Source organism: Sinohyriopsis cumingii, chromosome 14 (assembly GCF_028554795.1).
Source record: "Sinohyriopsis cumingii isolate HCF-2022 chromosome 14, ASM2855479v2, whole genome shotgun sequence".
NCBI classification, from domain to species: Eukaryota; Metazoa; Mollusca; class Bivalvia; order Unionida; family Unionidae; genus Sinohyriopsis; species Sinohyriopsis cumingii.
The window spans coordinates 117,103,804-117,117,519 of record NC_142974.1 but is presented as its reverse complement, the minus strand read 5'-3'; the positions used below and the strand labels follow the sequence as shown (position 1 = coordinate 117,117,519).

Sequence of the window (13,716 nt, the reverse complement as noted above, 5' to 3'; positions counted from 1 at the left end):
ATAGAGATACCTTTTTGACTATACCATTCGACTGTAGGTCTTAAAGCAAGAATGGAAGAGAACGAGAACCAACACGTTTCGTAAAATTCAATAAATAATATATTTCGTTAAAATGCAATGTGAACATTTAGAAATTACTCAGAGTATTGTGAATTAGATCCCAAATAGTCCTAAAATTTCTATCACAAGTCCTAATAATGTTCTGATTAAATTCCAGTGGTATTTTAAATAAAATACAACAATATGTTGATGTGCTGGTAGTCTCGAATGTACGAAGGTACCAGTGGTCTAAAGTGTGATGCTGTACTAACAGTCTTTTCATTTTACAACAAAACTGTTTCGCACTGTGCCACGGACAGTTTAGAGCATAAATTGGGCGGATAAGCTACTCACGTGCTTACATAAATCAACCCAGTTAATGATATCATAATCACATTGATGGTTCGAAGGACAAACAACATCCATGTACGTATGTATGTGTGTGTATGTGTGTGCATGTATGTATGTATGTATGTATGTATGTATGTACCTTACCTCACCTCACTTCACCTCATCTGACCGTACCAAAGTACATCACAATATACCACACGACAACTCATTGCCTCGTCTTCAGCGAGATAATTACAAGTATTTGTAAGTTTTCATTCATTGATTTGCAAGGTTGGCACGAGTTTTATAGTAGATGGGAAGCAAACGATGTGTGAATTTACAGATTATCTTTTTAATTCACGTTACCATTGCCACTTTGGCTTAGGAGCAAGTCATTGCATACTCGGTGTAATTTCTACCTTTAAGAATGAGTATCCACTATAAGTTCTACTTTTGCCAATGGAATCGATAACCACCATAGCAAACTGTCATTGTGGTGCGATATATTCAATGATTTATCAAACTAGAAACACATATGATGAAATCGAGTGGGATTGTTGATACCTTTTATAAAACCGGTGATGCTGATTATAAATATCAATATTTTAAAAAAAGTTATCGTTGAAACATTGGTAAAACAGATTTTGATACCAAATCAATCATGAGGTAGTTTGTATTCTTCTGTCAGCTGAGCATCTCCAGCAATGCTTTCTTGTATATCGGACTTGTGGTTCAGTTAAAAGTATGGGCTCTGTGACTATATACATGATGTCAAAGAGGTTAGTGACTGGAGACCGAGACTACAATGGTCAACCAGTGGGTAGCATTAAAATCGCATCCAGCAGTCAGAGTCGTTGGCATTGTTAATTACTTATCTCAGTTACAGTCACACGGTGGGAAAAATTAGAAAATAAAACAAAATATTTTTAGTATATTTTCAATCATTTAGTTTTCGGCATAGACTAGACATAAGATGTGGAGAAACGTTAATTTTTTATTTCTTCGAACACTTTAATCAATCTGACATAAATGTTAACGTTTGTGATCCAAGGGAAGGAAACTACAGGACATGTATACATTGTCTCTAAGTTTTGAAAACACCAAATAATTTACTTCTACTAAAAATTAGGTTTGATCAAAATGTTTCTCTAAAATTTATTTCAAAGCACCTAGTTTCGAACAAATATTCGTTTTAAGCTAAAGTATTGCCCCGTCCCTCTTCATCTCTTTGTTTACTTAATTTTATGAAAGCTCATTGTTGGAGATTCAAAGATTTGGACTTCATTGGGGGTTCTTTTCGTGTGAAGTTGTAATATTGGTTGTTGTACACTGGTAAAAATACAGCGTTTTCTTTAAATTAACCCTTAGATTAATTATGCTTGTTTGAATTCATTTGAAATAGAGGGTTCGTGAAATTAGGCGTATTCGATTCGATATAAATTTACTGCGGATAATTATTATGGTAGCTCCTGTTCAGAATTAACCACAATATATTGACTGCAAAGCGTTCCGTATTGAAATGCTTTTGTAGCTGATAATAGTGACGGACAAACGATGTAACATTTCTCTCGCTGACGCGTTGTTGTGAAGAGATTTTTATTAATATGATATTGTTCTGTATATTTTACATCATAGGAAATGGAAAAGTAAAACAAGAAATGGAAATGTGAAACAGGAAATGGAAATGTAAAACACCTTTGAAAACCAAGATAAAAACAAAGGATGCTCGTCTAATAACGGAAAAGCACAACCAAAGTACTACCCTAATTTGAACTAACTTTTTTTAAAAACATTTTTGTTTTTACTGTCGAAAAATCACTTCAATCTTGGGACGGAAAATAACTAGTTTTAAAACTATTATCAAAGTTTGAATAAAAGCATGCAACAGTTGAACGTTGTAAAATGAAAATGCACAAACATATTCGGCTATCCATCGTATTAGTTTGAAGATAAATACTTGTTATGTGTTTGGATGAATCCAGATAAGACATAAACAATTCTTCTACAATGTGTGCTTATGATAAATATACCATTTCTACGCTCATCGTCATAAGTTATCTAAAATTCATTAAATGTACATATCATGATTTAATTAATTTGTCAGTTATCACCAGCTGTGTGTACAAACATCAGATAAAATTAATAGGAAGTGGAATTACAAACGCCCTCGTATAAATCTTAAATCCATGATGTAAATAAATTTTGATTACGACAAACTAAAACTATATTTAATTCCTAGCTAAATTTACGTCGTCTGTAGCCATGCATTGCATTAATAAAACTAAGCCAAAGTCGACTTAAAAAGAGATAAAAGATTCGCTTTATAGTGGTATTACACAATTATTCTAGCAATTATTTTTATTCCGGCATTAATTTGGGTAAAAACCGTTATTATGGTATTTATTCTGGTAAATACCTTTATTCCGGTTAATTTAGTGACCGTTTTCGTATCGCAGTAACTTTAACCGATTGGACAATGCGCGGCGCTAAATGTAGACACGAGTTGTGTACATAGAGTTTGCCAAATCCTAGCAGCTGCAATGATGGATGCTTACGTTCACGCCAGCACGACATGCATGAGAAATTTCACATCTCACATGATCATTATTAGGATATTTTATAATGGAACAAAAAGTGAGGTTACACAATGCTGATAACGCATACAAATGTGAAATTTGTTGCAAATTATTTAGCTACAGTGCTAATTTGTCAAGACACGTGAGGATGCACACCAGTGAAAAAAGCTTTAAATGTGAACTCTGTGGGAAATTGTTTGGCAATAAATCTCATTTGACTATACACTCGAGGAAACATACTGGCGACAAACCATGCAAATGTGATTCATGTAGAAAACTGTTTAACCAGAGTTATAATTTGTCCGCACACTTGAGGATACATACTGCTGACAAAGCATACAGATGCGAAATATGTGGGAAATTGTTTAGGTGGAATTCTAATTTATCACAACACTTGAGGGTACACACTGGCGTCAGATCATTTAGATGTGATATTTGTGTGAAATTGTTTGGTCTGAGGTCTAATTTGTCCACACACTTACGGATACACAGTGGTGACAAAGCATACAAATGTGAAATATGTGAGAAATTGTTTACCTGCGGTTCTAATCTGTCCAAACACTTGAGAGTACATAATGGTGATAAACCATTCAGGTGTGATGTTTGTGGGAAATTGTTTCGCAGCAGTTCTGACTTGTCAAAACACTTGAGAATACACACTGGCGACAAACCATTCAAATGTGCGATTTGTGGGAAATAGTTTAGTCAGATTTCTGCTTTGTCCATGCATTCGATGGTTCATACAGGTGAGAAACACTATAAATGTGAACTCTGTGGGAAATTGTTTGGCCACATGTCTTATTTATCAAAACACAGAAGGGTTCACACTGGTGAAAAACCATTCAAATATGGTATTTGTGGGAAATTGTTTAGCCAGATGTCCAATTTGTCAAACCACTCTAAAACACACACTGAGGACAAAGATTTCAGTTGTGAAATATGTAGAAAATTATTTCGCAGGAGATCTCATTTATTGATACATTTGAGGATACATACGGATGACACTCCATACAAATGTGACATATGTGGCAAACTGTTTAGCGACAGCTCAAATTTGTCCACCCATTTGAGGATACACACTGGTGACAAACCACATGAATGTGAGCTATGCGGTAAATCATTTAGAGTGAGCTCTCATTTGAAAAAGCACATGAAGATGCACGGTGGTGACAAATGATAAATATGGGAAATATATAGGACATTGTTTATACAGAGTTCGAATTTGGCAGTACATTGAAGAAATACTGTTGTCACATTTAAAGGTACACTGCGATACAAATGTGAAATATGTGTTAAATTCTTTTATCATAAGCAGTATTTGATCCTAGTACTAATATTAGTACCCTTACTCGTACCTCGTGGACAGGGTACTAACATGAGCATATACGTGTTAATGGAGCAAGCCGGGTGTGATTCACACCCGGCGCTCCTTTAGCCTAATAATAAAACTTTAAACATATTCCTTGCATGTAATCTAATAAATTGAGTAGTCCTCTTATTTAATACCGGAAGTATCGAAAATCATTGTAGAAATAGTTGTAAAATCTCGTTTACCTTTTTTAGCCGATATTTTCGTTTAGGTCGTGCACCATATTATTTCAAATAATGATTACTTCCGTTCTCAGCCTCGTTTGTTTGTGTGCCATATAAGGACATTGGCGCCTTTTTTGGAAATGTAAACAAATCGTAGTAAAATTTTGGCGCCGTTTGGGTCAGAAATTCTGCGCATTAAAAGTAAATACGGTTTATCGGCAACTTTGAAATTCTACCAAGAAGTGATTATTCGCACTTAATTGATAATTATATAGCGTAGAAAATCCAAAATATGGTCTGGCAAGACTTACGTAGAAAAGGGGTCACGGCGAGAGTCTCGCGTTATCTGTCATGGCGGACATGATAAGGTTAGAGTAACCTTTTATCGCGTAAGGGCTTAATAAATTCAAAATAAGCCAAATTTCTTTCACAATATGATTATACTTATGTATTTGATTTCTACACTGTTTGTTTTTCTGACTTTATTGACGAATTTTTTTGCACCATTACATGATATGGGATCAGTTCGTAGCCTCAACCACAACAAATCAAGTTGAGGCTACGACATCGTAGCTAATTTGATCCCAGTGCATGAGTCTACGTAATGTTACATACTGTTGACATACTGTACAACTCGGATATGAAATTTAAGCTATCTCGTGTACCAAGATATCGTTTTTGACATGAAGATAAGATACCTACTGGTATTGATTATCTGTAGAATTTTGAAAATTTAAGTTCAGAGGTACACATGCATGACTATTAATGTTCAGAGGTACACATGCATGACTATTAATGTTCAGAGGTACACATGCATGACTATTAATGTTCAGAGGTACACATGCATGACTATTAATGTTCAGAGGTACACATGCATGACTATTAATGTTCAAGTTCTAGGAAAAAAGCAATTTGAAAAAGCTTGAAATGAAGATTAAGGATAATAATGGAATTAGGTTTTTTTTTTTTTACAGGCCACTCAAATGTGAAATATTGGAAACCAATTAGTACTGGAAATCATTTAATATTGGAAACCGTTTAAGCATAGCGGTGAAAGGACACAAACTGATAAATGTGAAATATGTAAAAATTGCATAGTACTCTTAACACTATGAAATATGAGATATTCAAGTGGATGATCTGCATAATACTTTGAAATTTGACATACACAAGTACTAACGAGAGTAAGATTATATATACAATTTGATAATTATGTATGTGTTAAGGGGTACAAAAGTTGCAAGCAATAACATCCAACACAAAGTATATTCCCAGCCAATTTTTAATGTTCACCCAAGCTAGGGCTCAAGACGACTGCCCTTTACAGAGAACAATTCTTTAGTTTTACACCAGGGTAATAGTTTTTCAAAACAGCAGTGATGACAAATGCAGACTCCAACTCCTATGGGTCAGAATCTTTATCAGTATCAGATGTGAACTAGGTAGAATTTGTTTCTAACATTACCATATCTGACCGCTTAAAATCCTTTAACACTACAATGTACACCACTGTCTCTTGTCATAATGATAATATTTATACAAATAAATTGGAGGGAAGTGTTAGGCATTAATATGACGGCAACACCTTTCCCCTTAAGAGAAAACTAGTTTTCGAACAAAATTATAAAGGATGGATAAGCAAGATCGAAGGGTTAATATTTGGCTGTATACAGTTCTATGCAATTACCTTACTTCAAGAAATTTAAAAGTTCTAGCATGTCCCTGGCAATTAGAGTTCTATCAAATAGCATACAGTGCAAGCATTCAATGAGTCACTAAATATTTCCATATTCCGAATACAACATTTAGCACAACATCTAAAACAAACATTTGGATTCACTTAAAATCAAACTGATGTGCATTACGAAAGTACTTAATTAGTACACAAGCTATAATACGCATTATCATATGGGTCTTAATTCAGATAGGTCCAACAAGAATGAACACTAAAACACATAGTCTTAGACTCCAGCACGTGACAATCCATCAGCATTTGCATTCTCTGCTCCCCGACGGTGTTTGATCGTGAACTCATATGGTTGCAGACACAGGGACCATCTCAGAAGCCGTTGGTTTTTTCCTTTGTTTTGGCTTAGCCAAGTTAGTGGGTTATGGTCAGTTTCAACACTGAATGGAGCACCACACAAGTAGTAGTGAAGAGATTCTATCGCCCATACTATCACAAGGCATTCTTTCTCAATTGTAGAATAATTTTGCTCCCTGGGCAATAGTTTGCGGCTGAGATATACTATCGGATGTTCGTCCATATTGTCATTGTACTGACTCAAAACAGCTCCAATGCTCGCATCACTTGCATCCGTTTGCAGTACAAATCGGCGTTCAAAAACAGGATTGATCAGGATAGGTGCCTTTACAAGTGCATTCTTCAAATCACTGAATGACTTAACAGCTGTCTCATTCCATGTAACACGATTTGGCTGGCCCTTCCTTGTCAAAATACAAACCGGAGCAGAAAGCTCAGCGAAATTCCTGATGAATTTTCTTTAATAGCCCACCATTCCTAGAAAGGATCGAACCTCTTTCTTTGTTGTCGGGAGTGGGAAGTCAACCATAGCTTTGACTTTGCTGTGGTCTGGTTTAATTTGCCCTCCGCCAACAACGTGACCAAGGCAAACAATAGTATCCTTTCCAATGTCACACTTGGAAGGTCTAACTGTCAGATTGTTTTCTCGCAATCTCTCCAAGACTGCTCGTAGATCCTGAAGGTGGTCATCCCAGGTCTCACTATAAATAATGATGTCATCAAAGTAAGATGCAACATTACGTAATTTGGCCAGCAACAGGTCCATCATGCGTGAAAATGTAGCAGGTGATGTTTTCATCCCGAAAGGCATAACGGTAAATTCATAAAGTCCAAAGGGTGTCACAAAAGCAGATTTCTCCTGCGCTTCTTTTGACAGAGGTACCTGCCAGTAACCTTTGGTCATATCGAGTTTGCTAATATATTTTGCATTTCCCAACTTCTCAAAAAGTTCGTCTATCCTCGGTGTAGGATAGGCATCAAAGAGTGTGACATTGTTCAATTTTCGGTAATCAACACAAAGTCGCAGACTTCCATCTTTCTTTTGAACAAGTACAATTGGTGAACTCCATGGGCTTGTAGATGGTTTTATCAATTCTTGCTGTAACATTTCGTCTACTATAGCTCTGACTTCAGCCCATTTTGCATGGGGAATACGATAGGGTTTCTGCGTAATTGGAATGTCTGTTGTTGTTCGAATGTTGTGAGTGATCAAGTTGGTTTTGCCTGGTTTTGAAGTTAGCACGTCTTCAAACTCCGAGCATAATCTTCGCACCTGTTCTCGCTGTTCTTTCATCAGTCTACCATTCAGACTGATTTTGTCCAAACTCTCCATGACGGCCAGTGGGAATTCAATCCGTCCTCCTCCATCAAATTCATCACACACAGTTGTTGATAACAGTACAGCTCTCTTGTACTGACGTAATAGGTTACTATGGTAGGTTACTTGTCCTCGCCTACCACCAATGTTAATCTTGTAATTAACGTCATTAACCTTACTAATGACACGATAAGGTCCCTTCCAGTGAGCTTTCATCTTCGATGCATCAGATGACAACAAAACTAGGACCTCATCTCCCGGCCTAAATTCCCGTTTGGTAGCATTTTTGTTGTACCATGATTTAACTTTCTTGTGACACTCTGTTAGATTTTCTTTCACTAACTCACTTACATCAACCAATCTCTGGCGAATCGAAAGCACATGTTCAACAACTGACTTATGTGTCTCACCCTCACCGGTGAATAGATCCTTAAGAATCTCCATCGGCCCTCTTACTGGCCAACCATACAGCAGCTCAAACGGCGAAAACCCAGTTGCTTCATGTGGTACCTCCCTATAGCAAAACAGTGCATAAGGCAGCATCACATCCCAGTCTTCACCGTTCGTGGAACACAGTTTATTCAAGACAGCTTTGAGTGTGCCATTCAATCTTTCGACCTTTCCATTGGATTGTGGCCTGTAAGGAGAAGTTTTGATCCCCTTGATGTTCAACATGTTGTAGAGTTCTTTCAGAAGTGTACTTGTGAAGTTGGTACCTTGGTCTGTAAGGATAATCCTAGGTATACCAACCCAACTAAATAGGCCAATTAAGGCATTGGCCACTGTTTTGGCATCAATGTCCTTCAAAGGAATTGCTTCCGGATACCTAGTAGCTTCATCCACTATGGTTAGTATATATTTGTTCCCCGCCTTTGTGCGCTGTAGTGGGCCAATGATATCCATCGCAATCTTGACAAAAGGGTCAGACACAATTGTTGGACACACCATTGGAGCTTTCTCCTTCCCTGTTCTCCTTGCTGTCTTTTGACAGATATCACAGGCCGGACAGTGCCTCTGAATATCCCCAAACATTCTTGGCCAATAAAATGCTGTTGTTATTCTTGCTTTCGTTTTCTCCCTTCCTAGATGACCAGCAAGCGGTCTATCATGTGCCAATTCTATCACTGCTTGACGTAACTGCTTTGGCAAAACTAATTGGATCCCATATTTTTCTCCATCCGACGACTTCCACTTCCATTTTAAAATTCCATGCTCCCAGAAAAATGCATTGTCCATGCCTTCTATTTCACTTGCAGATGACAGGGCCTTTTCTCTCACTCCAGCCAACGAGCTGTCATTCTTTTGATACTGAGAAATTAATTCCACATTAACATTGTGCAGCTGATCAAGCGACAAATTCAGCCTTATCTTCACGATGGATGTCATCCTCATCCTCATTAGGACCATGATCACTATCTTCGTCCGAAAATAGCCTATCTAGATGCACGTCATCCAATTCATGGGATCGGACCCCACATTCTTTTATTTTCCTTTCACTTTCTTCAGCAACCTCTTTCTGCGCTCTTGCCTGGTTCCTCATTACTACCATAGTCCTTTTTTTCCTACGTAGAATGTCCATACCCAGCAGCGCTTGTGCTGCCAAGTCAGATACCAGTCCAACCTGGACATGACCCTTGTAGTATGGCGTGTCTAATTCTACTATGGCTAATTTTGCCTCAAAAGGCTGTCCAATGGCAGTGTAGAGTGTCAGGTTCTGTCCTTCAAGGATACATGACTTATCGACAAGGTCGTCACGTATCAAGGTCATTTCTGCGCCTGTATCTTTAACAAATAATACTTCCTTGTTGTTCACTGTTCCTGGTACATTTATTAACCGTTCACCAATGGTATTCTGGACAAAGTAGGTTGCTTGATTTTGTTTTCTGCTGGGACAGTCACGCAAAACATGACCCTTCTGGTGACATTTATAGCACTTTTGTCTCCATAGGATTTTTCTATCAAACCAGTTTTCTTGGACTGAGGTGAACTTGATGCTTGGTTATTTGCTTGTTGTCGGCTGTGCTTATGGTCGAACTTGCTGTCACTGATGGGCAAAACATAATCCTCAGCAGCATCGACAACAGAGCCATTGCCTTTATTGCGCCTTATCCACTGGGCCTGCGCTGGTGGGAGAGACTTCAAGAATTATTCATCTGCTAAACATATATGTGGATCACGACTATCAATGAACCGTGTTAAATACTGCTCTATACATGCCATCAGACCTCTGTATGTTTCATTAGCATCCCTTCTTATGCTAACTAACTGGTTAAAATATTCATGAGGTCTTTTCCCAAACCTATTTATCAGGGCCTTTCTTAGCTCAGCATAGCTTTTACTTGTTTGTTGTGCTACCTCTCTTGCCTCCCCTGTTAGCAGCGTTCTCAGTTGCAGGGTTTTCATTTCTTCGCCCCATTTGGCATGATCAGCCACGGCATCAAATTCTGAGAGAAATGTAAGAATATCTTCATTCGCTTGATGATTGTAAGTTTGAAGCGTGACTTTGAATGGGAGGCTGTCATTCTTTTTATCTATGTCTTTCTGATGTTTCACCCTTTCTATCTCTAACTCCAGCTCTTTAAGTTTAAGACTGTGCTCCATTCGCAACTTCTCCCTTTCAAAGTCTAATTTTTGTCTCTCAATTTCACATTCCCTCTCTAACTGTAACCGGTCACGTTCAGTTTGCTTGTTGGTGTCCTTGGATGTTTTTAGTTTGCTCTGTGTTTTCTTTAGTTTTTTTACAGGCTGCTCTTCCTCTATTTCCATGTCATATGGTTCTTCACCACTGAAGTCTCCCTCAATATCTATGAATTGCATCAAATTTGTTTGCTGTTTCCGTCTGGTTCTATCCCTTGCAATGCTGTGCTCTTCAACAATCGTTCCTACTTCCTCATCTATAACGCCACCTTGGGTCGTCATTTCAATCCTTATTTTGTTTATCCTTGGCTTAACAGGAATCTCACCCACACAAAGTTACAGAGTATATCCAATAGCAATTTACAGCTACACTACTCAGACAAAACTTTGGTACTTGTGCTGTTTCAATGTTACTGTCAAATTTCCAACAACTTTGCTATCCCACCGCTGCCACCAAAATTGTTACGGGGTACAAAAGTTGCAAACAATAACATCCAACACAAAGCATATTCCCAGCCAATTTTTAATGTTCACCCAAGCTAGGGCTCAAGACGACTGCCCTTTACAGAGAACAATTCTTTAGTTTTACACCAGGGCAATAGTTTATCAAAACAGCAGTGATGACAAATGCAGACTCCAACTCCTATGGGTCAGAATCTTTATCAGTATCAGATGTGAACTAGGTAGAATTTGTTTCTAACATTACCATATCTGACCGCTTAAAATCCTTTAAACTAACACTACCATGTACACCACTGTCTCTTGTCATAATGATAATCAATATTTATACAAATAAATTGGAGGGAAGTGTTAGGCATTAATATGACGGCAACAGTATGGATATGGGGTGTTTGGTACAAATTACAACAAATCTGGTTGCAGGAATTTTAAAACGAGTGGCACCTGCACCAACCCCTGCTTCCGAATATGAAATGGTTGGTTCCTAAATTCTTGTATGAAATGTTGGGTATGTTGCCTAACATGTTTTGCCAGTTTGTTGGATATTCTTATTGCTCCAGTTGTACTATATGGTGTACAAGTATGGGCAGTCTTGCACAGTAATATTACTGAAAGAGATCTTTTTGCCTTTTCGTATAAATATTTTTAGTGTTCACCAGTCAGCACCACTGACGTATATGGTCAGTGATTGACATTTTATATGCAGATTTTATTGTAAACCCAGCTAAGGTTTTCATGGGGAGTAGAATTAAAGCAAATATAGAAACACTTGGTTTCAGGCATGTATGTTTGCAAGTGGTAGTAAGCCATGTGTTTCTGCAGGTAATAAAGCAAGGCTTGAAAGAAATTTGTTTACAGTTGGAATTGTGGACAAGGATATTTTAGCAAAGCAGGGCAATGCATTAATCTGGAAATAGTTTACTGTGTATGAGTCCTGCAATGCAGAAAAATGGATGATAGCTTGGTGACTCGAAAAGTATCTCAGGAGTAAAATAAGCCATATATTATTGTGGTGTGCCTTCAAAAACAGAAATGGCTGAACGAAATTGAGGGTTAGGCGTGGAATGAAGTTTTTGGAAGTTACTTACCATGTCTCTTTTATAGTATGATAAAAAAACAGAGTCCTATATCAAAATTGGTCATGCGGGTAATCTGAGGCAATTTTGTCATTCAAAATGAATTTTTTGTCAGCATCAAACTCGCGTCGAGCACCTGTGGTCCAACTCTCCAAGGATTGCTTTTCCTGTTTAAACAGCAAGATAAACTTACACTGTGGAAAAAAATATCAATACATGTAGTGTCCCTCTCGTCAAGTGAGTGTGTTAAGTTTATTCAGATTTGCTTGAATAAATACAAGAATAAACATAGTGCACAAGAAGTCGACCAATCTTCTCTCAATGTACAAAATATACAATTCTTTTTTTAATATTTTTTTATTGTCCTAATATATTTGATAGAAATTAGGATCACTTTATTCTTGAAACAGTATCTAATTGTAAATCACGCATGACTTTTCTGTCTTTCCGTGGGTGGTCATCATTCATTTACTGATAAAATGTCAATCAGCAACCATAGTTAGAGTTAGAGGTATTAAGTGCAATGAGCCAGGTCAGTTTGTGTGATAGAGACACACCTTTCCCAAGCTGAAATTGACATCATCTTTTGATGGTAATATTTTATAACAGTGTTTACAATGGTCACGGACTTGATTTCTGCTGAACATCCACTGAAGCCAAATCTTTATGAGGGAGAGACCATTTAAGTTTCTAAAAGGGTGGGAAGCTAAATACTTGAAAAGCACTGGTTTATTTTCATTTTTGGTATAAAAAGGAGACTGCTATTCCTTGCTTTACTTGACACAAACTTGCTTGTGATGACTGATATAATAAAAATACCAGCTGGATATAATAATAACTCAGCCCCATAAAAGTAAACGGCTAGTCCCTTACAGTACATGTGCATTCAGAATTGAACTAAATCATGGCTGTGTGCTGTATATTCAGTCTTATAACTGGTCCTTTACTATTTAAAATTTAATTGTCCATACTTCAGAGGATTAATTTTCATGTTTAAACAGCAGAATAGATTTACACCGTTCAGGAGAAGCTCAGCAAGTTTTTTAAGTGTATGAAATATACAAGACTTCTAAAATTAATTTATATTGTCCATATATAATAAAAATAAATATGACTGATTGCTAAAATGGTATTTGAATGTTAATCACTAATGGCGTCTGTCTTTCTGTGGGTGATCTTAACTGATTGGCTGTTAAAATATCAATCAGCAATACCAATCAGCCGCTCCATGGTGTGAGAGGTCATGGATTTGAACTCTGGCCGAGTCATACCAAAAACATAAAAATGCTACTAGCAGCTGCCTCAGTGCTCAGTATTAAGAGGTTAGTGCTAGGACTGATCAGGCCGGTGTCAGGATAACACACAATCACACTAACACACCATGGAGTAAGTTCTATTTGCATTACAACATGAGTGGATGATTAATTGTTTAAAACTCTTACTTGTCTAAGTCATCCCCACCCATGGAGTAAATATGGAATTTTCTTAGAAATCGAGACCCCTTGTTGTTCACTTATGATAATTAGCCTTCTCACAAAGACCAAAGCAATGTACTTGATGATATTGTCAGAATCATTTGAAGGTGGCTCAGATTCTGTAACAGGTGCTGGTAATCAAAGGTTTCTGAAAGGAAGAAGCACTTTGAGTTAATACGATTTTGGTGGATTTTGCATTGGTGAATTATATTTTGGTTGATTTTGCAGA

At 37.3% G+C, this 13,716-nt stretch overlaps 1 protein-coding gene across 1 annotated transcript; it reads left to right on the top strand.

Annotated features, from left to right (window-relative positions):
* Nucleotides 1-2,858: 2,858 nt before the first annotated feature.
* LOC149784670 (uncharacterized) lies at nt 2,859-3,858 on the top strand. The gene has a single exon (XM_089932722.1). It carries the CDS (start codon nt 2,992-2,994, stop codon nt 3,643-3,645), a length of 654 nt encoding a protein of 217 aa, XP_089788848.1. The 5' UTR covers nt 2,859-2,991; the 3' UTR covers nt 3,646-3,858.
* Nucleotides 3,859-13,716: the final 9,858 nt, after the last annotated feature.